Here is a 27,974-nt window from a genome sequence, read left to right as displayed (position 1 = left end):
ACTGTTTTTGTGACTTTCAAGGTATTGTTATCAATGTAGTGATAATTTTAACGTAAGAAAATGAGATTCCAATATAGCAGTTAAATTCTTTGAAAACCGTTAATGTTATTTCAACTGGAAAAACAAACTAAATGTCATTAAAGGACAATTTTTCTTGCATCTATGAGATTCGTTCCTAACTTTTAATTTAACGTTTGATAACACCATAAGAAAAAATATTTTTTGGACAAAATATTGTGCATAATAGAAAAATTTACCCTTCACTTCATGCGTTTTCTTTTCATTCGTAAGCTACTAAAAACAAATATGGCAACATTAAAATTATCAAAATATATGCTTGCGGGGCTTATCGATATTCGTAAACGGTTAAAACAAGGTTATCATATTTTTGAACGTCTTTCTCAATTTCGTTCCATTTGTTAATTAGATTCTCACATTACAAAAATTTATCGAATTTACTTTGTCATAACCTTTTTCAGTTCTGGTGTCTTTTTTAATGATTGATACAATTGTTTTCTGTTTGTAGGTTTATTATTATTCTTCTCGATCATAATGTAGATATCTAATATTGAAAAAAGAGTTTAGCAAAATTGGACTAGGTACTGCATCCTTTGTGTCAAAATCTTTAAAGCTAAGTCGCAATGAATCTAGCACTAATTATCTATACCAACTTATTAATAATGTCTTTCAATTTAGAAAAAAATATGTCTACTTATTTATCATTGTCACCAAAAACTCATTCATCCATAACTTTTCCAGACAGAATTTATCGTCACAAATAAAAATTATGACCCATGACTAGGTCTACGTGACTCAAAATTAGTTTTATATCTCACGAGAAAGTATTTTCAAAATCTTGGCTTCACATTTTTGCACAGTTCTGAATAGTACCTACAATTTTTTTTTTCAACACCTATAAAAAGTCTTTAAAAAAGTGAGCACAAAAACCTTTCTGATTTATTAATATGACTGAAAATTTAATTGAACTAGAGTATTTTGACAAGAAAACAACGAACATTCGCTTGAAAAGTGCATGTCGAAAACGTAAAACAAACACTAAAAGATTTAAAAATTTCTAAACACACTGTGTAAACACCTCCTCATTCAATCTACCTGATTAAAATGAATCTTTTCGTTTAAGAAAAATGTATTTTCTAGAACCACATACCTAGTATTTTTCATTAAGTGTGCTTTTTTCAACCATCCATTTCTTCACTGATCCTTTCTTCTAATCTTCTAAATCAATGATCCACTTCAAGAGAATTTGTTGAACAAAGTTATTTAAACCGAAATTCCTTTGCCACAAAGACACAATCTATTGTGTGTACCATATTTCTAGCACCTTAAGTTTGATAATTTTCTAAAATGACGTTATGCGCTTTCTAAAAGTGACAGTAAATAAATTCTAGTTGGTGTATCGATGCTATCTTTGAAAAATTCTAATATTTGAAAATCCAAAATTTATTTTCAAACTTATACTAATTTATGTAAGTGTCGGATTTAGTTTAGCAAAATATTTTAAGATGACGTCATCAGTCTGTACGAGGAATCAGTAGACAAATCATGAAATGATTAAGTTTGGTCACGTGGTCGATTAACTGCGTGATTAAATTAATGACTGATACGTGCTTCAGTAAATCAGATTTAAAATTTTTAAGCTGATTAATTGATACGATCAACAAATTATGTCCAATAAATTTCCATCAGTCAGTAATAAAACCGATAACGATAAAATAAAATATGTAGGTATGTATCGACATACAGGTAAAGAAGCTTTGCAAATGTAAATTTATAGCAGATCATATAATCACTAAACTGAATGTAAACACCTCAAAAACACAAACAACAAGAAAATAAATATACAAACACTTTTACAAACATTCCAAATATCTGTAAAATTGAATCCTTTGATCTTCAATGGTTTTAATGTTTAAATGTATTCAAATCTAATAGAATTCAAAATGATAACAAAAATGGAATATTTCTTGCGAGTATGTTGATAAAAAAAAAACAAACAGTGTTTTTTAACAGAGGCACAGTCTTATCAAAACCTTCAACATTTTCAAATTTTCTTTTCAAGCTTAAAAATATTCCAAAAAGAAAACACAAATTAAAATTAAGCAAAAAATTTGAAATTCAAAATTCAAAAGATAATTACTTCAAATACGTTTGTTTGAAATTTTGAAACAACTAAAATGCAACCTAATGAGCGAAAGTAAAAAACATGTTTCAATCAGTTCGTCGTCACATTATACTACTTACTGAAATTCAAAAAACCTACCCCGCACGCGCTATGTCACCATTTCATCAAACGACTCATTTCTAATTTGGTGGAGTTAGTAGTACAGGATAAACTTAGAATCAAAAAATTGCAACAAAACTTTTCTTCGGTCAAGCGTCTCCTTTCCATGCTTGGTCACCTCTTTCTCTCCGGCAAAACCGAAGAAAACAATTTCGTTGCAAGATTTGATCCCCAAAATGAATGATCACATACCTTAAAAGCAAATGTCTCGCTACACTTACTCATTGAATCTGAAAAGAAATAATCTATGGAGTATTCTTTCAAACACACTATGTATACAAACCGCACCGTCCACAAAAACCCGCCATTCCCATTTTCCACAAACTAGTTAAATATATGAAGCAAGAATGCAATTAGACAAGGCGATGAAAAGAAAGAATCCGTTAAATCCGCAGAATGTGCATCAGTATGGAGAGCTGCAGGATTCAAGGAAAATCACGGAGCGATTAATTACAGTGTAATTTACGGTAGCGTAATTGCGTACATTAGCAAATGTACACACAACCCATAATTATAAACAATGAAGGGCGGAGCAATGACCACGTGACTAACCGCTAAGCCATCGTAGTGAGCGTTGACAATATCTCATATTAACTACGGTTATAGCATCTAATGAAGCAAGCGAGCGGTGTGAATGGCTTCTTTATCCTTTAGGTAAGCTCTGAGTGATTGATTGCCTCATCTTCTATTCATTTCGTATGAAAACTGACGGAGTTGGAAAACATACACGGTGGAGGTGAAAAAGTTGAATGGAAAAATGTCAGAAGTGCTTTGTGTGAAATATTAGCTGTGGAGGCTAATGAGGTGATGGTATATTGTTGAATTTTTTTAAGAGTGGGTCTATAAATTATTTATTTGTTTACATCAAGGTCGCGTTGGAGAAAAAAGTTGTTTAACAGTGGCGTACACAAAAACATGATCTTTATAGAATCTAAAAACAATCATTCTTGTAATTCTTTTACATATCTACTTGAAAAAAGTCTTTGTATTTGTTCTCGGTGCAAAAGCTTCCTTTGAGGCCAAAATTTATCTCTGTGATTGCGTTTATGTCATGCTACCAAATTCTATGGAGTGATCGATATTGATTGTAGTCGAAGCATCCTTAAACTAGGTTAACTCTATGGATAATTGTAGTGTCTAACAACACAACGGCACTTTTTATAAGTCAGGCAGACGTAGGATATAAGTAAATTTAAATAAATCAAATTGTAATATTTATCGTAATTGGTGTCTACACGTCAAGTTTGCTGCAGCCTTGATGCTTAATTTTTGTTAACAATTCAACTTTATAAATGACACTTGAAAATGGGCATATAACCTCCGCCGTATTCGTTACGCTCCTGTTGAAAAATGACATTTTCGTTGAAAGTTAAACCGTTGAGTTGGTTGAGGCGTACTTTCGCAGTGGCTAAAAAGTGAAAAGTGTTTGGCAGTTCTACTTTCGGGACTTCCGTGAACAGTTTCCCAATAATTGTAACGCCTTTAATCAATCGCCATGATCCATGATCATGGATCATGGCGATTGATTACTAGAGTTTCTTGCAAATCGTCTCTTCAGTCGAAACACAGAAAAGCTCTGGCCACCACGTCTTATCATCTTATGCAGGTAGAATTTACATATATTATGGTCATATCTGAAGAACTCAATTTATCATTCCCTCATGGGCAAAATAAAAGAATTAAAATGCTTAATTAACAAAATGGGCGGAAAATCTTTACATGCTATGCTATTCAGGCCTGAAATAAAATGGCCAACATTTTCAACATTTAGGTACTGTAGCTTGTTATAAAATACGTTTTCGTTTTTTATTGCATACATTTCTCAAACGTCACATATTTATTTCGTTGTTCTAAATCATGTGAAAACATTAATAATAAAAAAGTCAATTTTTCCAACATGAAACGGATTTTTGTGTATGAATATGGGTGAACCTCACAGGATAAAGAATCACCATCTTCATATTCGCCATTTTTTGTTTAGATTTATCATTTTATTTGACATATCAACAACCAGTTTATCAGAGACATGCACCTTGAAAGTCCAGGATGACTCGATTATCTACCAATATATAGTAGTTTTATTTTTATCTGTCTTATAAATTTTGGAGCGCTAATCCAAGTAGGTATACCTATTTATCTTACTTTTTATCTAACTGGAAGTTTATGTTTTTGACATCGTATCTGGTTTTAATAACTTCATTTGTTTTTTTTTTCTGAATATTGTTGTTCTTTGTGAAGGTTTTTCATTTATTATCAAATTTAAATTATCATCAATTTTTTCTGGTCAGTGAAGTGTACCAGTCTTTTCTTTGTTAATTCTTTTACAAACGAACTATTGCATGTTGTTTCTTGCAGTGCAGTTTCGTTCCATTACCACCGTATTCCTTATCATAATGATCATCTTTTCTAAAAAATCATCGTCGGTCTTGATGTGTTTAGTGTAATTATGATTCATTATATAATTGCACACTTCTTTCAACTTTTCAGCCATAACTAAACAGCGGTGACGCCGTCTTAATTCATATGCATGCACAACTATGCGAACGGTAATCAAGGTCGCACGTTTGCATATACGACAGGTGGTCGCTCAAGATTTTCGACATGTGCAAACACGCGATAACAACTCGATCCAATGAAATACAGTCGGCCAACTAACTGATCGATACCGTATCGCGCAGTTTATGTGCACGCATGTGCAGGTCCGCTTTGCCGTCCTTTTGTATCTGTATTATCATTTTTCATGATTTAATAAGTTACGTAGAGCAAAGCTGAAACCAACTGAACTAGTTGTTAGATATATTTTACAACACTGTTGAAAAGAACTTCATTTCAAATCCAATTATGATTAGGTATAAAGCAAAAATATAAAATTCTCAAACCTAAAGAAAATCAGAATCTGTGAAAAACGTGATTTTTTCCACTAGAAACGAACATATTGACATTGAAAACGTGATTTTTACAGGTTTTTGATGTTCTTGGAAAAAGTAGTGTGTACCACACACTTGTGGGAGTGTTGACTGAAGTGGTGAATATTTTTAATCAGCCGAAACTTTTCCGCATAACAAATTTGATCACATGTTGAAGAATTAACTATTTTTTTTTTGTTTTTAATAAGTTCTATTATTCCTAAATATTCAAAGTTTTAATTTATAAATATGTTGATATACTTATAAGGTGACACATTTTTTTAAAATTGGCCTTTTACTTCTACTGCGTACTTTTACTTCCCCAGCAAGCTGAGGAAGTATTGTAATAGGGTCCATCTGACGAATCGATACTTTCAAAATTTGTTTGATCATTCTACCAAATGGGATGAAGTCATGTCAAAATTTACAATAGTAAATGTTAATAATAATAATACTCTTGCACTTGTTTTATGAATCAATGTTAAGTATTTACATTAAACATCCAGATTCTTGGGAAAAAATTCAAAATTGTACTTATAATAACATTTTGAAATTTAGTTGCAAAACCTAATGCTCTTAAATGTTTTAACATTTTAAAGTTATCGTAAGCACGATAAACCGTTAAGTAAAATTTATCCCAAAAAAATTAATCACCATCAGTCATTTCAAAATTTTGCCGAATAAATCCTGTATAAAATATGCAGTAGAGTACAATATCTACAGAGTGTTATTGAAAGGTACGTATAAAATAAAATCGGCAATTAATCTCGAAGTATGGGTGCTAAATTTAAAAAAAAGTTCAGGTAAAAGTGTTCTCCTTTTAGAGATAAAAATTATTAAAATTTATGTCCAAATTTGTTGTACGCCTCTGATAAACATGTCATTTTTTGTTTCTATAGAAACAAAAGGCTGTCTTATTTTTTTATTATTGTTACAGTTGCTAGTATTTACTAAAATAAATTAATTTTAGCTATTTATCCTTCAGTAGCGTCTGAAAAGGTTGGATAAGGGTTAATTTTCCCCTTATAATTTTGATAACACAAAATAAGTTTTTCAGGTTCCTTGGACTTCGCGAAGAACTGTCAATTTTGTTGTACGTACCTTTCAATAAAACCCTCTATACTTGTGGTTTATCATACATCGTGGTTTTGGAATTACTTATATGGGGTGGCTCAAAAAATTGAAGGAGACACTTTATTTTTTTATTAAATCAAGGTCGGGTCACCTCATTTTCTTCAAAATTAGAGTACCTATCTAATACTGTTATTATTAGTATTAAACTGCATCTATTCAAATTGATATCTATATGTACCTAAGTGTGCTTAAAGTATTAATAACATCATGATGTTTTTTTTTTTTTTTTTAAGGAACATTAACATTCCACAATATCTCTTATTTTAGCTTGTAGCGGTTGTCATAAGAAAAATAAAATTTAATTTTATAATTTTTAGAAGGAGCTGTACCAATCTATTTGTTTGCCTATACTTTAGGAGCAAGCGAAGTTGTGTCCAAATAATCCGGATAATTTTTGTTTTGGATTTTAGTGCTTTCAGCAACCTTTCGTTAAGAATTTTTCCATTTACATAGCAATATTATTTATCTGTCAACAGAAATATCAACATATCATGTCTGTTTACAAAAATATGTCACTGAATTTTGCAAACGTTTGTCACCTTTATACTTCTTCAAATGAATTTTGATGCAGTTAATCATAGTACGTCTAACGTTCCAAAATATTCGTAACTAAATTCCATATTGTTTATCCATTCGTCCTCCAGAATTAAAACAATAAAAGTGAAAAATACTGTAAATCTTTATCCTGTGCAAATTTTTGCATCTGGCATATATGAGTATGTCCTTCAGATAAAAGTTAGGTATAGCAAATTTCTGAACTTAAGTAGAGATAGTAGACAGAAAAATTGATCTGCATTTGGCGAACCGTTGTAGACTGATCAAAAATAATTGGATAGAGATGTACCGACTGTAGGTCTGGCCCACTAACCGACTAGCCGATTATTCGGCCATTAAAAACCGACTAGTCGGCCGACTGTTCGGCTTTGCTAAAACCGGTTTATAAATGCAACAGACAGTGTGTTTTTTTTTCTATTTCTCTGACTATCTTAAAAATTTGTTTTTTATTTTAATAAAAGGAATAACTAAAGTTCCTTCGTTTTCCAAAAAAATGTGTTAAATTTGTTTGGATAATTTTAACATTTAATTTTTTTTAGTAACTCAGTACAAAAATAAAGAATAACACAATTTAGGGCCAGTTTATACAATATTTTAACTGAGATTAAGTTGATCGCGCATTTAGCAAGGCCATTAGCGACGTCTGATTGGCGTAGGGTCCGTTACATGGTACTTAACGCGGGGTTAAAAATTAAAAAATCGCAATTAAATATTTAATTGAGGTTCTGTAAACCGGGTTTAATTGTTTTATATACTATTTTAATTTTAATAAAAAAAGCCGACCGATCGGCTGTTTAGCCGACTAGTCGCCGACTGCCAGCCGACGATGAAAAACGGCCGACCGGTCGGCCACTAGTCGGTACATCCCTATAATTGGAATATTAGTAGATACAAAACATAAAATTTTCAAGTAAATTAGTTAAAAAGATATCCATGTTAAATTGTCCACACCGACACGAAACGAATGAATGTAAACATAACAACAGTTGAGATTAGCTAAAGCTAGTTAGGGAAATAAAATTTTGCAGAATTATTCGATTTTAACACAATAATTACGATAATTATTAATTTTAACCAGTAAGTTTGAGCAAAGTGAGTAAAGCGCTTTGTTTGGAATAATAAAATGAGCGGCCTATTTAAACAATCCAATGGAAACACAAGGTGGCGCATAAAACCTGCGGAATAGTGGGGATCGGGAAGGTGGAGCTTACAGCGGCCAATCAAAGATGAAAATAAACGCATGCGTAGTGAGATCATCTAAACTTGCATCTTCGTGCAAAAACTTCAAAATTAAAATTTTGTTCCTTCACGTTTCCCGCGTGCTTGAAAAATTGTACTATTACGGAGCATCGCAGTTGGTTAATTTGGAAACTTGCTCACTTCCAACAACAGCTCTCCTTAAGAACTCGAACTTCTCTGAAAACGTCTCAACGGCAAAGTTAGCGGTTTTACCTTAAGACCGAGGCTCTCCGCCCCCGCATTTCCAAAGGAAAGCGTCCATAAATCAGCAAGTGCGCTTAATCAAACCCAATCCCTCAGCGCTGGTGCATCTAAGTCCTTCGTCGAGTTTCGCGTCGTTTTACAACCGTCAAGAATTTTAATTCTTTGTTTGGTCTCGGAATTTTATTTGCTTGGAAAGTCTGTCGGCTGTCGCTGTGTTGTTCCAGCGGCACGAAGTCGGGACATGCCTGACGCTTGCTTCGTTTTACTTGTAATTGGATTCTCATTTCCGACGCATTCAGAATGGCGATAAAGGTCGGCTTATTCTTTATAACGAACACTTAGAAAATTTTAATTGGCCGAGTCCTTTTTTGGTCGAGTCGCGGCTTTCGATTTATCATCGAGAAATGGTCCGCGAACGGGAATTATTTAATATTATTAAAATATTTGCAATGGCAAAAAGACCGGAACACCAGTTGCAAGACAGGTGCAAGTTCTTGCGGTCTCAGCCGGTGCCTTCCAGACTGCAGTATTTGTGCAACGGCTGCATTATTTAATTAACTGCAATTTTTTAATGCGAACATTAACAACCTTGCCGATCCAGATTAAATTATGCCGGACGGTGTGGTGGTGCCTTTTATAGAATTATACATTTGGAATGTGGTGTGGTGGCGTAACGAGTTTCTAATTTTCCCATGGGTTGTTTATGGGTTGATCTACTTCGTGACGACTTTTCATAGATAAACACGTTCGCTTTGTGGGAGACGAAAGATCGGAAAACCAAACCGAAAACCTGGTTTACGACAGCGATAATCTTTCTCAGCAGGGGTGACTATGCCAATTAAGCTGGGAATTGCACCGGGGCAAAGCCAGATCAATTAAGGTTTTACTTGTACTAACTGGCAGGAAGCAATATTTCGAAGCAAATGAACGCGTTACATTCTTCTGAAATTCTTAGATAAGACTGCACAAAACTAACGCGGCTGCGAACTTCTACCGATACCGCCAGTTTCAATTAAATCTCCGCAATTCGCAAAAATTACAATCAATAATTTTCCTTCTTAAGTAATATCTGCTACATGATTTTCAATAATCTTGCAATTACGGTGCGATAAATCTAGTGTTACTGCTACCGATGTTACATTAAATGGGCGTTAATATCACCTGCCGATGGCACTATTACGTCTTATGACAGTTTCACTCTTCAAGTGTAATTTTCAGCCATGAATCTTTTATGTAGCTATCACATTAAAGACCTGTTCTGACGACTGAAGCGTATCTAAAAGGATCATTTATTAAGAGCATATCTGGTCTTTTAGACAAGTTGTGTGGAGTTGAAAATGGCTAACATCCTACATTATCGCCCATCTTGGTCGAATCGTTTAAGATATGCTGCATAAACCTTCACCTACTAAAAGAACTTTATAGCCGCAAGAGTCTTTTTAAATTACAAAAAAAATACCTCTTCTATTAAACAAAATGCTCCTTCATTTTACTATTGCTTTTGTCTCCTTATTAACAATAAGTGATGGTTGCCGTTCTCTTACCACCATGATGGGAGCGCCCATTTTTGAATCGGGTGTTTTTTAATCCCATTGTACTTCTGAATGTATTTTAGCAGCTATAAATCCTCAAAATAAATTTTCAGCAAACCGAGCAAAAACTTCGTAATTGCTATCGACCGAGAAAGAATTCTTCAATTTCACACTTTAATAGATTTCCGTTGGAACGGTGAGGTGCAAAACGTGCAAGAATAAATCAAACATCTGTTGTTAGACAATCAAACGATCAGTCGGACAAAGGTCACCACTTAAAAACTGTCAAACATGATTTAGGCCCTCTTCTGACAATACCGCACGCCTTTTGCTAATTTAAAATATATCGAATAATAAAAATTGCATCTGTCCTATTGGGCATTTCATGACCAATCGGGGGTCCCTCGAACCCATCAATAAGCAATAAATGTCGATACGTGACAGGGAATGCAATATGTCTACGTTACTTTTCCCTTACGCGTGAGTCACTTCATAAACCCACGTTAATTTTGTGATATATGAGAGTAGAAGAACGCCAGTGTATGACTCTATTATGGAAATTGGGGTGACCGTAATCCTATGATGTAAAAGTTACGTTTCCAAAACGGATTAGTCCGATCATAACAACTAATCGCAACTTTTCCCTTGTATCATGGACATAAAATATGCCAGAGAGAGTTTATATGTCTCAATCTACATAGAATGCGCCGCATATCGATAACGCGAATCAATCACAGATTGACAACTGCTAGGTTCCACGTCTATGGGCATGGACGTCAATGTGGGTACCTCACAGGTACTAACCTCAATCATTTCTAGCGTGCATATCGCCAACATTTGCACTTCATTAATATAAAGAGCAAGGATTGAAAATAATATATTGTGCCTTAATCCTTTACTTTATACCCACTTCCGGTCACTATGTTTTCCGCTAATGAGTTTAGACAGCACATGCAATAAGTTCCAGCCGACGTATGCAAATTAATTAGATGTACGGTCGACGAGAAGCAAAAAAAATTCGAATAGCGACCTTCACAACTTGGGAAATAAATCATGGAGTTCTTATTATTAGCTATGACGTTATCTAATAATTGTAATTAATTATAACTAACGATAGTGGGAGTGGGAGGAAATGACGAGAAAAAGTGCCAGTGGTGATTCGAAGACGGTTTCTGGTGAGACTTTATTACAGGTTCGGTCCATTGGGTTCTAAAGTTGCAGGTATGGTTAATAACAATGAAGGAACCGTGTTCCAACAAATGATACGTATTGGAGGAGGTCGAGGTCAAGCTCACACTTAAAATCAAGCATTATGGTCATTATTCTATTCAATTTTCTTTGTGGGGATTTCAGAATGCTATATCATTAAGCGAAGTCTTTACAACGGTACTACTTTTAAGCTGTATTATACGCTGGCTCAAAAGTCGAATGTGTGGATTGTACGAAAATTAACTCGAAAATCAAATGTTACAAATTTTAGTTTCAGAAAGAGTTAGTTGTGCCAGATTCGCATTTTTTCAGTTTTTTTATTATTAGTAGGTATATACTAAAAAAAAAAAAAACATTAAATTTTATTATTCTGAAGGAGCCATTAGTTTTGATGAGGTGTAACATTGCTTAAAATAGTATCTTACAAAAGATTTAATTCTGTCTAATAAAAATATCAAAATAGTGCAAAGTCCATTTGAAGTACCTATGTTCATATTTAAGTTAAATTTCAATGATCTTTTTGTTTGTGTAGATGTAGGCATATCAATATATTAATATAGCGTTTTATGTATTAATATAGAGCAAATTTAAAAAAGAAAAAACGGACAGTATTTAAACTACAACAGTAAAAAATGGTTTGACCAAAAAAATTAGGAATACACCACAAGCGGGGGTCAAAAATAAACTAAGAATTCTCTCTTGATTTAATTAAAATAATTTATATATTTTTGCAAGTGTGACAAATATATTTATACGAATGTAGATGAGCCCCAACACCTGAAGAAAATTATTTCCATCGTTAAAAATTTTACAAATTTAATATTCGTTTCAGCAAACGGCATCAAAAGTATATAAAAAATTATTGAAATTTAAAAAGCATTCTATTAATAAAAGTGCTCGCACAATATACGCGACTTGTAATTAGGTGTTGGACAATTGGGAAAATTCTATAGGCTTTATAAAACATCAATACGTTAAAGGCTACATATAACCCAAGAAATAAACTTGTTTGATTATTGAATCAACTATACTAAAAAATAAATTGACAAGACATAGGAAAAAGTATACTCAAAGCGAAATCTGAAAATAAAAAAACTCACAAAAATGAAATTACATATACATATATGTTTATTAATATTTTTTTAATTCAAAAGTCATTGGTGAATATTCCATGGAGTTGGTTGTGGATGCTTTCAGTATTTTTTTTTTGTTTTTTGCATTGGACTCATCAACACTATACAATAATTTCGCATTTTTTTCATCTCAAAATTATTAATGATTTTACATCAAAATGATAAATTACTAACCACGATTTTTTGTAATTTAAATAAATAATTTAACTGTTTAAATGATAGGGCTGTCAAAGAATTAAATTTATATAGATTTGAAATTTTTAAGAAAAGAGAAGCTTATGACAATTACGAAAATCATTTTGCTAAATTGGGTATTGTACTTAAATTGGTAATTTAGTTTGCGAAAAAACCGGACCACAAAAATAACATTCCAGAAAGCTATGTTTCCTCAAATAGTTAATTTCGACCAGACAACTCATTGTATTTTTTTTTAACTCATTCATACTTTGCTGAGATTTAATTACCCACTAACAAAAATAATTTTTTCGAAAATAATTTTCTCTGGGATTTTAGATATTCAGTAATTTTTGTCTCGAAAATTTCAGAAATGGTCGCGTAAGTTTGTGTGTTATTGTAAAAATCTTAAAGAGTCGTAACTATTTAACATAAACTTCAAAATAGTTACCTATATTTTTGAAAATCTGATGTAAACCAAAATTACGAGTTTAAGAAGAATTCTTAAATTTTAATATCCTAACAACTGTGGTATTTTAGACAGTATTGGTCCAGTGAAAAAATCCAATCGAAATTTTTGAAATACCGGTTTTATTAAAAGATACGTATTACTACTAAATAAAAAAACTTGTTTTGACTGCTAGCTCCAATAGCAACAGAAAGTTTGGATGATTTATATCTGTTTAAGAGCGAAAAAAAATGTAAAAAAGTTTGACAAACTTAACTCATTGTGAACTTTCAAATGCGACCATTCTTTATTTGTCTGCCGTGTAATACAAATATCTTTGTAGTTAACCCTTCTCTGTGGTTTAAAATTCAGTTTCAATTTGAATTTCAGTCTTACCCTTGAGGCAGAACTATAACACACGACTTCATTTTTAAACAGTTTGAAAAAAATATACCCTTCGTAAATGGCCTCTTCAATCCATTATCTACGCTCGTTTTATCTCCACATATTGGAGAATTTGCTGGTCTACCTTTACATCCACACTGTACATAATTTCCGTATTTCTTTTCCACACACCGCCGTCATAAAAACGATGACCCCTTATCGCCTTATCTCAACTACCCCACAAATCTCCTTGATCCGTTCCGATCTGTTTAACACCACCTTAAAATTTTCGACAACAAATTGCCCTTCGCGCCATTCCCCGAATCCCTCTGCTTCGATCGTGCCCGAAATAACGAAAAGACACTACAGAACTTCTCCCGATAAATAATTTCCGAAAACATTTAATAATCCCAAAAAACATGTTTGGGCCGACGATAAACCGAAAGAATAGTCGGAGACGGAGTTGATGGAAGGCGATTAACGGATTGCCGCGGGGAGAGAACCGCTTTATCTACCAAGTTTAGATAAGAGGCAACTTTTAACGAGAGGTCATCATCTATGCCCGGTATAATTGCATCAAGTTTATTCTTCCCTTGTATATCGGATTATTACACGATCCAATAGTCGAGGGTAATATAATATCACGGGCGGATGGATCAGCCCTAGCACGAATACAATGCGCGATCTCTTAGGGAGAGAGAGATGGGGTCTTGAAAACGAGAGGCTCTGTGCTTGCGAACGAGATGGATCATGATATGTACTCACGGTTGCCATTGTAGCGGTTAATTACCAGTTAACGGGGTGTCTAGTGATAAACTTCCAAACATGCTATGCTCCTCACCTGGAAATAAACGAACTGCATTAATACTACGGGAATTTATGGAGGGAAATGATGGGGATACATAGAGACAAATTGCCACACAATAAAAACTGCTGATGGTGTGTGGATCGAGTTAAATTTTTGCTGTTTTCTGATAAAAATACAAAAGTACAAACAACGATTTCCATTTCCGTGGTTTTTTTTTGGCAACTAATAAATTAAAACAGTTTTACTACAAACTACTATTTTAATCAAAATCCACGTTTCATAACTTCCATGTACCAAATAACTCTTTTTCGTAAGAAAAGTAAATAGTATTACTTACATTAACCGTTTAAGAAAATATTTGACCAAATTGCTCTAATAAAGGTTTACCCTACTGGGAAAACTTACTGGTCTCTGTTTTACGGGGTTAATCAGCCCTCTCAATTTTCACTCTGAGAACTAAATTAGTCGTGCTCTTCTTTTCATGTTACTTGTAGAAGGTAAAACGTTAGATTAGGTTGATATCAAGCTTGTCAAGAGATCATCTTTACACGATTAACTATCAATATAAGAAGTGATGAATTTATTTACATGCAGCACTCGTTAAAAGTATGTTTTAACCATTTGTTATTATCTAAAAAATTAATTGATCAATGCAGTCAAGAGACATGTGCATATTTGGAAACGAATACAAAAGTTAGAACAAAAACAACAAAGTGTAGCAAATTTCGAAAGTGTATATACTGATTTACTGTCCTTACGAAGTGGTCGGGAAACATAAAAGGGCGATACCAAACTGTCCCGACTGCAATTTGAGAATCAATAATCTGCACTAATCGTTGTATCTTAAAATCAATGCAAGAAATCTATTCATAACGTCCAATTGGCAAACAAAAAAAAACTAAATAAATAATTTACTTTAATTCCATACAAAAAATAAACATGAAAATTTTTTCTTTGAATTTTAACTGGAACAAGGTTACGTCTTATGTTTTAACATTTAAAAGTTTTATTTTGATGTGAACGATAAACGCCTGATTCGCAGGTTATAGAAAAATGGATAAAAATATTGTATTGCCAACACTAGCGATTTCTGTCATTTTCGTATGAGAAGTGTCACATTTATTTTTTGGGGCTATGTAAACCATGTCAATGATAACTCACTCCGTGTCAAACGTAATGTCAAACTGACCGATTTGAATAAACTAAATTCCAAAGCACACTTGACAAGTTTTTTTTAAAGTTAAATGTATTTCGAATTTTTTTTTTTTTAATTCGCGGTATAAAACTTGTACCGTTATGGAAATTTTCTGAATTGTAGATCTTATTGTATACCCTTATTTAAAAAATTTAAAACTCAGCGTAATAGTGTTACTTCTATGTATATAGGTTGCAATCGTTTTTTTTTTTGCCACTGACATAATAACTTGGGAAGATTATTATTTTCGAAATAGTTCTTATTACATAGTGGGCGTGAATTTTACTTCAAATTTTGTATTTTTTTTTTTTATATATGTATATGACTGTTAGTTAATGTTTGCGATTTTTTTTGCCAGGATGGCAATATATTTAAAATTTTATGATGGCGTACATGCTTGTCAAATTGATATTTATGACATCAGTTAATAGTTTCCGTCTTCTCAACACGTTTTTTTAGGGGCGCTCATGTCAAAATGGCAACTAGGAATTGACATTGCTGCCATAATTCAGAATTACCAACACAAAATTTTCTTCAATCCTTAACAATCACCCAGTATTTTTTATGCTGACTGTAATTTCCGAAAAAAGTTGGCTTCATGAAATAAGTTTGAAATACCTATAAATTTGTAAAGTGGTACAGTTTAATACAATATTATCAATCCAAAATTTACACAAACGTTTCTATAATTCTAGAACACATATTTTTTTTTTATTCTATCTGAACTTCAGCCAATAATACTTATATGTATTTCTAAGAGAATGACAAAATCTCACACAAATAAAAAATTAAGCTTAATTAAAAAACTGATGCAAACAAAGTATATTTTCAAATTTTATATTTTGATAAAAAATTAAATGAAGTCCATGAAATCAGTTACCTATTACGAATTGTTAGAAAAAAAAAATCGCGTAAGATACAAAAACGAAACACCGCTTCATATTTAATAGGAGTGGCATTTTCTGATGCTAATGTCTTACAGCTTTAACTTGACTAATGCACATATATAATTGATTATTACTGAGTATTTTACATAAATTTTGAAATCCTCGGCAAAAACAGCATTCAAAAGTAAAAACTTCACATCTACAACGAACTCTTCCAGAATTATATCGGAAATGAACATGTTCGTTGTTGTCTTAAATCACATTAATTGTGACAATTTTTTTAATAGGAAATCTCTAAAATACCATTGGTCACTGTTGAACAGATATCGTTTTGATATCAAACAGATTTGTAACAAATGCAACATTATTTCCTCCTGGGGTTATTTGGACAGTTTTTAAAATATTATGAACTTGAAAGTATTTCATACGTTGATATCGTCATTTAAAAAACATGCAAAGCATTCATAAACGAAACCGTCACGTTAATTTTTATTTCTGGTCGTAAATTAAAAAATGTACCTTTGTCAACCTCAATGTCGGCATTTCTCTTCTTCCCAATAACATGCAGAAGGCGCGTGGTGGAATTTTATGATTAAAATTTTAGATATAACGTATGGACCATTTCAGAATATAAAACATCAACATAAAACGGTCTCGGCATTTTATTACATTTTTAACGGCCCGGTTATTTTGCCATTTCTAGCACATCATATACAAAATTCCTATTTTGTTCAAATAACGTCGAATGACACAAATTCCATGGCCCGAAATTTCCGAGAATAAACACTCCAGCTAGAAAGTTTGATAAAAGAGCATCCATCTTATAAATTACGACAGGATAAGAGCAATTGGCTCAACCTAAAATTATATATGTGCTAAGTTTCTTTACAAAATACCATGTCCGGACCTCCAAGAAGACAGAAAATTACTACTCACAACATCCAAGTGGATTATTATATGAAATTACCGAAATAATTATTTCGAGGCGTACACTAACTAGTTTCTTGTAAATTGGTTTTTTGTACGATTCCCGGTTGAGTGTCCTCGTTGATCACAGCTCGGTATTTTTCTCTGCCAAAATATTGAAGAATTTGTCCCGTATGATGTATGAACTCGATCCAGCTAATTGAGACTGCTGGTTCGTATTGTGCAACAAATCTTTGGAGCCGCTCGCTTAGTTACGGGGTGCGATGTTGCAGTCCATAACATTGGATGGTCGTCGAGTGTTTACGAGCTAACGAACTTCCATAAATCGTACGGAATACAAGAGTATTTCCCGCAACGCAACTTTGATTTTATTTATTTATTCATGAGTTATAACCCTCCATTCAGCGCTGTGGCAATGTGGTCATTCGATATTCCGTGCATACGGCGATCGGTCTATAACGAGGGGTGGCGCAAGATTCAGATTCAACTTCAGCCGTGCATCTGAAGTTGATTGCACATTACTGTAAAAACGCTGGAAACTCTTTCTTCAGTCATCCAGTTTTAGCGATCCAAGTTAATGAGCCGCTTTGTAAATAATTTTTAAAATTTTTCTGTGGATCTCTTAATTTCAACATTTACATTATCTTCGAAGGCTACCCGACACGAATCATATTGTAATCGTCACTAACCCAGCTACTGTGCCATCCCGCCCCTCATAATCAGGTCATAAAATTTTAGTGGAGACCGAAATAAAGCTGTGAGTATACGAACGTCAGGGTACGGGGTCTGCAAAAAAAATTGTGGCAGTCATGTATCATCCAATTTATCACACCATCCCACAACAATTTGTTAAGAGACACAGGATAACAAATATTCTTACACGAGTTTCAATTTACACAGCATAGTACACAGCACATACATAAAACCAAATCGACTAAAAAAGAATGAAATCAAAAAGGAATGCCTACGCGTTAGATAAGGATGATCCAGCATTATACAATTGTTACTATTGTTCATTAAAATATTATTAATTTTTCCAGATTCCGTATGTTCGTTTGTACCCAACATTTCGAACATAAACAAGGCTTAAGTAACATTATAAAATTCAGGCATCAAGATGAGTTCGAAAGGATTACGTACTTAAAGTGTATTGTAAAACACCTACTCGTTTTAGGATCCGCTGTCCTTCACCTTTCATATGTATGAATATGACTATGTACTTGATTCTTCACTTTGTCATAGAAGTTGTAAAAAAGTTTCTCGAAAAGATTTGGCCTTAGTGGTTAATTAGTGTACAACTATTCAATAAAGTCCTTGTTATTACTGTTAGGTATTCCATCACAGTCCATTGCGGCACAAAGGGTAGGCCGCCATCAGCAAGTCTAAAGGACAAAAAGCAACCCGAACGAACCAATCAGTTTTTGTGCCCGCAGTGATACATTTTTCATATAGTGGGCTTGTCAGGAATCCGCGGGCATTCTCTTGTTTTATACGAATGGACTCGTTTAATAGGGCATCGCCGTTAGAAGTTGCTGTGCTTCGAATATTATTAGAACTGATGTTATTCCGTTTTTTCGCCGAAGCGCAGAAAAGTGGCCAACAGCAAAAGCTTGTCCGTCCAATTCCATCTCATTAGCGAAGGAAATGCCGGTGACAGCAGCAAAGGCTTGTCGTGTAGGGACCTTATATAGAACCGGTTGCTCCACGATGCAGATTCTTATTACTCGACCAATCCTGCTGTTCTTCGCAGCTATTCGATAAGGTTATCTTTGCTCTTTAGGTGCCGGCCCAGAGCCTTTAACAACCGTTATTGAGTAATATAATGGCACAATTAGCAAAATCACATATCTCGAATGCCACTTTCAAAACTCAACAGTCATTAGCTACCGAAACGCACTTTACGATCTCGACGACTCCTCCTTATGACCACTCACCTGCAAATCATCAAATTTTACTTCTGCAGGAATGTTTACGGAGATTTTATCTGTTATCAGGGCCATAACTCGGCTCCCGAAAGTCGAAAATGGACCAAAAATTGCTCGTAAATTCCGCGCTTTATGGATGTTTACAAAATTATCGTTCACTCACTTCTTATTTATGCGCTAACTAACCAAGTTCGAAGGCATTTGCTGCCACCGCTCAAATCACCAAATTTGAATAAATTCAACGGATCGCGTCGTTTTATCAATCCTGCGACAACTTTATTTAAAAAGATGCAAGAGTCGATTATGTTGTAAACACTCGGGCCCTCGCAGCCTCTAGGTTTAATTTTAGCGAAATACGGTACTGTTTAATCGAGACGTAAAGAATTTATGCTTTACACACTTGTCTTATTTATGATAGCGCGCTTGCCGGTCTCACATTTATATATCTTTCATCGTGAATTAGTTTGAAACTTGGTAGTATTTTAAATTTAAAAATAAATCTCTCGCATGCTTTGCTACCAAAATTAATTGCTAAATATATTATCACTTCGCGTCTCCGCATCCTGTATTTCCATTAAGAAAAAAGGGAACCACCCGAAAGCATCTTCCATGATTTATACCCTCGTTCCAACTTAATAATGGTTTAAAAAAATGCAGGCGTTTTTTAAGAACATACAGTAAACCCCGCCGTAAAACTTTCTCTGGAAAAATGTCGATTGTTGCACCCCAAAGTGTCGAGAAAAGGTTTACGATTTCTCTTTTTTATGGGGCAAATGGTCGTTTTCTTATTATTTTTTAGGGCGAAATGAATCGCTTTCTCAATAACGGCCTGGGTGAGGTACCTGAGATTTATGACCGGTGGTTGGGTAGAGGTACTTCAATTATCTATTGACATATTGCATTTACCGGGCGTAGACATAATGCAAATTTATGACGTTTTACGTTTCCCGTTTAGCATTGAATATTAATATGATTATCAGGTAATCGTGATGAATTAACTTGGCCAGTTTTATCTAATGATCGATACGACTGGAAGCTCTTCGCTCTTATAATAAAAATAAGTGGAATATCAGAAATATCGTAACGGTATAACGCGTTTCCAGAAATCGCAGCATAAGTTTTACAATTAAAAAAAACCTAATTTAAAACTGTTCATGTGTAAATTCTATATTTACATTACTGGACGTCACCACTTTTATATAGCTTTTTTTATGGTTTTATAGGTATTTGTTTTTCTTGTATTGGCGGTTGTTAAAAATTAAATTTAAAGGAAACTTAGAACCACCAGTGATGCTAATTTTGCTCTGAGATCGTTGACGCGAATTTCTGTTCATGTGAGTCTCTTTGTTGCGTTATGCGGTGAATTTGCGATGTGCGAATGACGAGCGTCTTTTTAACACGTGGTCAGTTATAACTTTGAACCGAATGATAAAGCACAAAAATGAAAAGTTTATTATTCTCTGTAAACAAACACACGGCTCCATCCTCCCAGTAAATCATTCGGTTGCTCAATAACTCATTTGGAGCAACTAGACTCTCTAATTGTGGTAAATGGAGGCAGTAAATTGAGTGTAGCTAACCCATGTATTAGGTCAATAGTTTAATTAGAGTCCATCTATTGTCAGTTCATCATCCACAACCCGAAGACCCCTCCAAGACCATCGCCGCCTCATTAAACGACCTCCCAGCCATCATACAAGAAGTAGAACTTGTACCGACAATTAATAAACCAGTTTAAGTTTTCGAGAGCCGTTTGATAGAAACCACAAAGACAGGTACCGAGCACCCTACAAGGGCCATATTCGCAAGAAGTAATGTATCCAGCGTTCTCGACATTATTAAGCTTGCAGTTACTCACATTGCGGTTCTAAGGCATGATATATACCGGCACTGCAGACTAATGATGCACCGCAGACTCGCGTTCAACGCCAGCAAGAACTAAGCATGTTGTTAAATACGCTTTGTTGTTAATTTAGTGAGTCGGGTTTCTAATGATAAAGTAGACCGAATACATGGTTCCATTATTAAACTGATAAAAATTTCATTTTCTCGCTGCAATAATCTTTCAATTTTGGCGCGACAGATGATGTTCTTCTACTGCATCATCAGGGCGATTCGGCGGGGTGTGGCAACCCCAACAGCAATAAGTAGAGTGTGGATGGGAGGAGAGACGTGGTTTGAGGAATGGAACGTGACCGCAAAGATAAATACTTGGGTGAAATACGAAATGTAATAAGTATTTGGTAGCGATGTCAAATACCTTATACCTTCCTAAGCTACACTGAGAAAAACGACTGTGATAGTGACACCGTCTACCAAAAAATCAATATTAAATTTCCATGACATTAAAAACGACTTAATGATAATAAGAATATTAAGAACGGGTTTGCTAAGGAAACTGCAGGGTGTAGATACAATTTGGTGCTACTGCTCTAACTAGAACATTAAATTAAAGGAAAAGTAAAAACAAAAAATTAAAAAAAAGTATGTGCTAAATAAATTCTAGATGCACCAGAGCAGCTTACAATCAGGAATATATTCAGAGGACGATTTTAGTTTAGAATTTCTAGTTGCACGTTGTCAAAAAAAGTCATATTTGATCCTATTCGTCAAATACGAAAGAAACTCTAGATGTGTGTCATCGCGTTCCACATGTATTTCAACCCAGTTTCCAAACTTATGAAAATATCGAGTGATAGCTTGTGGATTTAAGACCGTCGACGAAAAAACCGACGTCACGTAGGGCGAGAATAGTAGCAATATTGCAGAGCTTGAAAATCTGTATGACAAAAATTCTACTATCTTCTTTCTTCTTCTTCTTCATCTAATTCGACAAACACAGCGTCATGTAACTTGCTACTGTAATTTGAACACCAAGTTTTATTGATTTGTCGCTAACTTAAACCATCAGCAACATGTGCTAACAGTGAAAACTTAGTAATTCCCACAAACAGTTTGTTATGGGGTTTTCATAAACTGCTCGCTGTTATGCCACATTTTAATTGTCTATGATATAAAACACAAAAGAATCTAGCCAACTTCTCATTTTTGCCGCAAATCTTCTCAATGGGAACTCACGTAAAGATAATGACCAGTCTTTTAACTTTACTTAAAATGGCACCGCCATTAATGCGTTTCGTCGATACGAATTAGTAGCTACGTAAATTGTACGACTCGTATAAACATACCTAATACTTAGAAACATCCACAATGGTAATTACCGTAATACCGTAGAATTACTACGTGATAACCTTTACTGTTTTATGCTTGTTACATAACAATTATTTCTGTGGGCTGATTGCGTCTGCAAAACCACAAGTTAAACGGTCCCATCCATGTTCTATCAATTTTGCGAGCAATTAGTGGCTTTGTGAAAACGTGTTTTTAAATTTGTCAACTAAAACTTTGTTTTCCTTACACAGTCATGTTGGCCATGACGCGTACCTAAGCACTGCAATTCAAACGGTTGATGTAAGCGCTATGGACAACTAGAGCAGAAATTTAAAAAATCACCCGATATTTACTTTTCTCAATATTAAATGTAAAAAAAAAATATTGCTTCTTTACTTAAGATTTAATCAACTTAAAAAAAGAAGGATCAAACGAAATTTATATGGCACATTTTTTCACAACCATTGTTAAACTTTAAACAAACAAAATAATACAAAATAAAGCAACTATTACTTTTTCGGTATAGGTACTACCGGGTATATTTCTACATTTCAAGGTGACAAGTTAAAATTCGGAACTGTCCTCGTGTGATAGGTAAAATTTTAAATGAATTCAATTTAAATTCAATTTTGGGATAGAAAAACATTGTTCCATTTTTTTACTTGGACAATCAAACGTATCACACTCAGTGGAAGCAACGGAAGCACTTCTTCCCCTATACTTGAGACTTCAAATATATATGTATATATGTAATTCTCATTTCATTTGAATATTTTTAAGATTTCCAACACGCACCACACTATGTGAATGTTGCAAAAATATCTTAATGGACGTTGTTTGTGGACAGATTTTGCATTAAAACCATGCAGTTATAATGTGAGTCAGTATGATCTTACACTCGCTCCAAACATTTGATTAGATCATTTTTGCGTGAATTATTCTTACTATGTAGTGTGTGTTGTGTGATGACTGCAATGCAACACATTAAAAGCTTAAATAATAAAAACGCGCTAAATTTACTACGATAAGCTGTAAGATAGCCTGATCATCGCCAACGGGGTGTTGTTTTGTATGTGCACTGCGTTGCATTATAAAGAGATTTTTTGCATTTTTTACGGTTTAATAGACTTTTACACAAATCATGAAATCAAAATGCCGTGTGAATAAAACATATTTTGCACAGCTTCTTATAGGCTTGCAATAATTTTTTTTTTAAACAGAATTTTTTTTTAACAATTAGTATCTTGATAAAAATGTGAAACAGTAATACGCCACTCCTAAGAAGTGCTTAAAATGTGGTATTTAAAAATCAACAAAGCCGATTTTTTTTCAAGAAAATTCTGAAAATACAAAAAATATACCTTCTGACTGGCAAAAAAAACCGACCACCCTGAAATATTTCGCAAAATCGCTATAAAAATTATCAGATAATTTATCTAGTGACTCTCATTTGATTTAGAGAACTATTCACTGTAGACACAGGATATACAAATTAGCTGAAAAAAGAAACAGACAAATAAATAAAATCCCTTGTTAAAATATAATTTTCAAAATTTGCAAAATATTTCACGATGGCCGGTATTTGAAAAATTCTATCCATACCTAACTGATTATTACCAGAGGTATTAACTTCAACAAATCGTATTCTTGAAGCTTTATACATAATATACACTCGTAATTCAACTAAGTAATACATTTTGGGCCAAATATTCAAGCTAACAAAGAAAAAAAATCAGTGTAATAAAATTTCCAAAAATTCCAAACAAAATGAACACCAGGTGAAAGCAATGAGCGAAATCCTGAAAGAAAATGATCGGGAAAGCTCAACTCCAATCCAGGTTGGGCGTTTACTAATCCGACACCTTAAACGATCATTTTCGCTCCTTTAATTACGCTTATTTAGTGCGGAACCATGGAGGTAGGCGGGAACACATTCAATTCATTTTAGATTAAGAATCGAAGTAAAAATTATTGTATCTAATAGTTGTTCATGGAGTTACAAAATTTGTTATAAATTATAACATAATACTACTTATTATGATTTTATAAAATCGTATCTACTTTTCATTTTACTTCAAAAATGTGTGCGATATAAAGTTCTTCCTTATTTACTATGTGTCTATATATGTCCACTTTTTGTCCTATTTAGTTTCACATTTGTACCTGTTTCTCTGGACTTTAAAATTGGAATTTAAAAAGGGGCAGCTAAAATTTATATAAAGTTTACTATCGCTGCTCTTACCTATCAATCTGGACTACAGTACGGCGAGGGATTAAGGCACTCCAGGTACCAGTGTAACGAGATATGACTTTGGACCGGAGTTGATGATCTTGGAAATGATAGCAAACAGAAATGAACAAGTCAAAAATTTAGAAGTAAAATAGTTTTAAAACTTTTTTTTAATACGAAAAACATCAAAAAACAACAGATACTTATATTTTTATCTGTTACTTAAAACTGCTCCTCTATGGAAGTGGCAAAGCACATCTTTATTTTTATTGAAACGTTTATGAAATTTTAAGTAAGTATAAAAATACGAAATTGATATCATCTTTTACAACAGGGGTTTTGGGATTAACAAAACTTAAAAACACAGTTGGACAGATCCAGATATTTCTAAAACTATTTTGAATTTAAATTTATGCGGAAATGTTGAAAAATCTCCTTATTCTTTCAAACCTAACAAAAACCTAATAAATAAATAGATAGATCAATAGAATTCGCTATATAATGTCTGTAAATATTTTGTAGATTCAGTATTACCAAATACGTTTTCTACAGTGGAAACACTTTTGAAGTACTTTTATTAAATCAGTTGAGACGAACACACTGTATGTATATTTGCAAAAAGACGCTAGCAGCAGAAACTGCTCGGAAGAGTACTAGTAAAGTTCTACTTCCGACAATATTTAGCTCACCTCAGTGGAATTGGAACAAAATGGATGCAATAGCATTAAGACCAAAGTACGAAAGCATACAGTAAATTGTCATCAAGTGTGACAAGCGCTCTAGAAAAATCCTGTAAAATTAAAGTGGTGCAAAATATTCCGCCCGAGTTAGTAAATAAACAAACCTCATTAAATGCTTTTAATAGAACAACGACAGTCCACTTTTTTTGAAAAGCGTTAATTACTGGCAACGAATTATTTTAAATTAAGATTGTAATACACTTAGATAGAATAAGATTGCTCGGTTGAGGAATTTAAATAAGAACGAAAACCTTTCAGAAAACTAGTATCGAAGTGTAGTAACACTTAGTTAGACACCACAAAGAAACAGATAGTGAAGTGAAGCTTTTTAATGCAAATTTTACCAGTATCAATATTGTGCAGTGAAGGGAAAATTTTAATACAAGCCGGATAAACGCGCCTACATGCGTGAATATATTTTTAATAAGAGTTATTAATCTACCGGCATTGTTTGTGAAAATGTAAATGAGCATTTTTTCGCAATATGTCCGGCATGGGCTCTGTCCGTTACGAGAAGCTATGAGCGTAGTTTGTCACCATTTGGACGCACTGATATAGCCGACAACGCAATAAAGCTTTGTCTATAAGGGCAATATTTCTCGAAATCCCATACTTTAGAAAGTCGTAAAGAAGCCTAAAAGGGCTTTATAGTTATTCGCTTGATGTGTTTTATGGGGAGTCTCTAATATCGATATTTAAAACGAGATTGAGACCACCGAAGAACGCTTCTTGCATCATAATTTACTTGATTGTGCGCGTACATAATGAACATTTCCTGAAAGGAGAATGAAAACATGAGATTTTCTGCTACAAGCTTGTGCAACTGCATTGACAACTAGATGCATGGTCGTGCCGCAATTCCCATAAAAAATGACGTTCTCTTTAAAGGTTACGGAGGAAGAGAATGGTTGGTTCTCGACACCCTGACTCTACCAATTAAAATCTAACAGAGAATGGAACACTTGCACTGACAAGTTGGACAACGAGTGATTTAGTGTTTCTACTGTTGACATTCGTCGGACAAGTATGATATCTCCATAGGAATCTGCGGTAGACATAAAGACATCGCGCGTGCATTCCTGCAACATGTGTTGCAAACGGAAGAAGAACGTCATATGAAAGTCGGTAACAGGTTTAGGAAACGTTTCGGACCCCAATATTACCAAAGAGAATTAGTTTTAGTGGACTAAACCCTCCACGAATCGTTTTTCAAATTTGCAATACAAAACAAATAATATTCAAATTCGAATTCAGCGAACCTACTCACCTCCATAAATAAAAACTTCTATCTACCGTATACATCATTTTGATAAGAAGTTGATCCGAATTTAAATTAGAAAATGATTCACCACATCGACTCCGGCAGCTATTACGTCACGTGATACTTTCGGCTGTGTTTTTACACATAATAATCGACATATGTTTGTATGTTCTTCACCCACACGCATCAAACTTGTTCATTTACGAAATGACGTATCCGAAAAGCGGTACACTTCCGCTTAAGCAAAGAAAAACAATTTGGGTCTGGGACAGCCGAATATTTACGGCCGTTATGAAAATAAAGAATATTTAAATCCCCTTTTTTCTATTTTGACCAGTCCTAAATAACCCACCTTTTGTAGAACGTATCAACGGAATGAAATCACCAGCAATAAATCTGGACCCAACATAAAAAAAATATGTATAAACACGGGTCTTGCTTAAGAAGCTAAGAAAGTGGGAGTGGTGTACCGCATTTTTAACCAACTTCCAAGTCGTTTGAAGAAGATCCTCGAACATGATGTATGGCCCTGGTTAAAGTGTTTTAAACGTTCTCATTATTCGATTCGAAATATCCCATGTTTTCATTTTCGCTCCCGGATTTAATATCGGAGGAAAAGGAGAAAAGGCGAGGCCCATTTCATCAAAGTTTAAAATAAATAATACATAAGAAGCGGACACATGTGAGGGAGATTTACCATAAATTTCCAATAGAGCGCACTAATGTAAGCATTATATTAGGTTGATTTAGGAGTGAAACACTGCGATATATTAGACGTTACGTTACAAATAAAATCCATTTCTCTATTGAAGTTGCCATTTTGAAATTGAAACGAGTTCAAGACTGCAATATGCCAGTTTTTCATAAGGCGGAGTTCTTACAATCCATGTCTGGTCAAGACATAAACCATACATGCTGTGGAGTGATGCCAACATGATAACAGTAAATTATAACAAACTGTATCAAGACGCGATTTTCAGAATTCAATAGCATTGAGATATCCGCGTCACACATCGGACCAGAAGGTGCATGGCCTGGATCTTTTGAGATTGTGTTATCAGAAACACACTCCTATACTTGAATAACAAAATTTTGAAAACGCAGCTAATTAGCGGAATTTTTATTTTATTGTTAATTATTACTAATTTCTAGTGGCAGCAATTACCCTAATGTAAAAATTGCTTATACTTGGCGCAGAATTGTGCGTGTTACGGAAATTTTTGCATTAATCTACATAATATAAGCGCAGGAAGCAACTCGAGGCAAGTTGGAATTATTTTTTAATAACAGATCTTGATGCGTTTAATTAGGTGTTACTAAAAAGCGATTCAGGTGGTCTTATTTTACTCTTATTATTTTTATTTAAAACATCCTTCTGGCGAGATAACAGAAATGTGTTGTGGGAGTTCTTTCTCTACCATTGTTTGGATGTTGTGGCGTTGTAAAATAAACTTATGTAAACTTAACGACTTAAAAAAATACAAGAAATTTTTCAAAAGCACTTGAGGTCAATTTTTTTAGTACACATTCTACCGTTGATCCCAAATTACTGTTGTTGTTGTTGTTCTGTTCCTATAATGAATTTTTTTGACTGATTTTTAATAGTCACA

The 27,974-nt window shown here is 33.8% G+C and overlaps 1 protein-coding gene across 4 annotated transcripts in view; it reads right to left on the bottom strand.

Moving 5' to 3' along the window:
• Nucleotides 1-27,974, bottom strand: part of LOC135129218 (homeotic protein ultrabithorax-like) — a 543,629-nt gene that overhangs the window by 399,548 nt on the left and 116,107 nt on the right. The window contains exon 2 of one of the 4 annotated variants that reach the window (XM_064056360.1): nt 13,986-14,061. The exons of the other annotated variants lie outside the window; for them this stretch is intronic. Coding sequence (XP_063912430.1) covers nt 14,003-14,061 — 59 coding nt within the window. The 3' untranslated portion in view covers nt 13,986-14,002. The remainder of the gene's footprint in view (nt 1-13,985; nt 14,062-27,974) is intronic. 4 annotated transcript variants of the gene reach the window in all.

This window comes from Zophobas morio, unplaced genomic scaffold (assembly GCF_036711695.1).
Source record: "Zophobas morio isolate AGI-343-1 ecotype UQ-CSIRO unplaced genomic scaffold, CSIRO_AGI_Zmor_V1 ptg000014l, whole genome shotgun sequence".
In the NCBI taxonomy this organism is placed as follows: Eukaryota; Metazoa; Arthropoda; class Insecta; order Coleoptera; family Tenebrionidae; genus Zophobas; species Zophobas morio.
The sequence above is the reverse complement of the archived record's forward strand: the minus strand, read 5'-3'. Positions and strand labels throughout refer to the sequence as shown.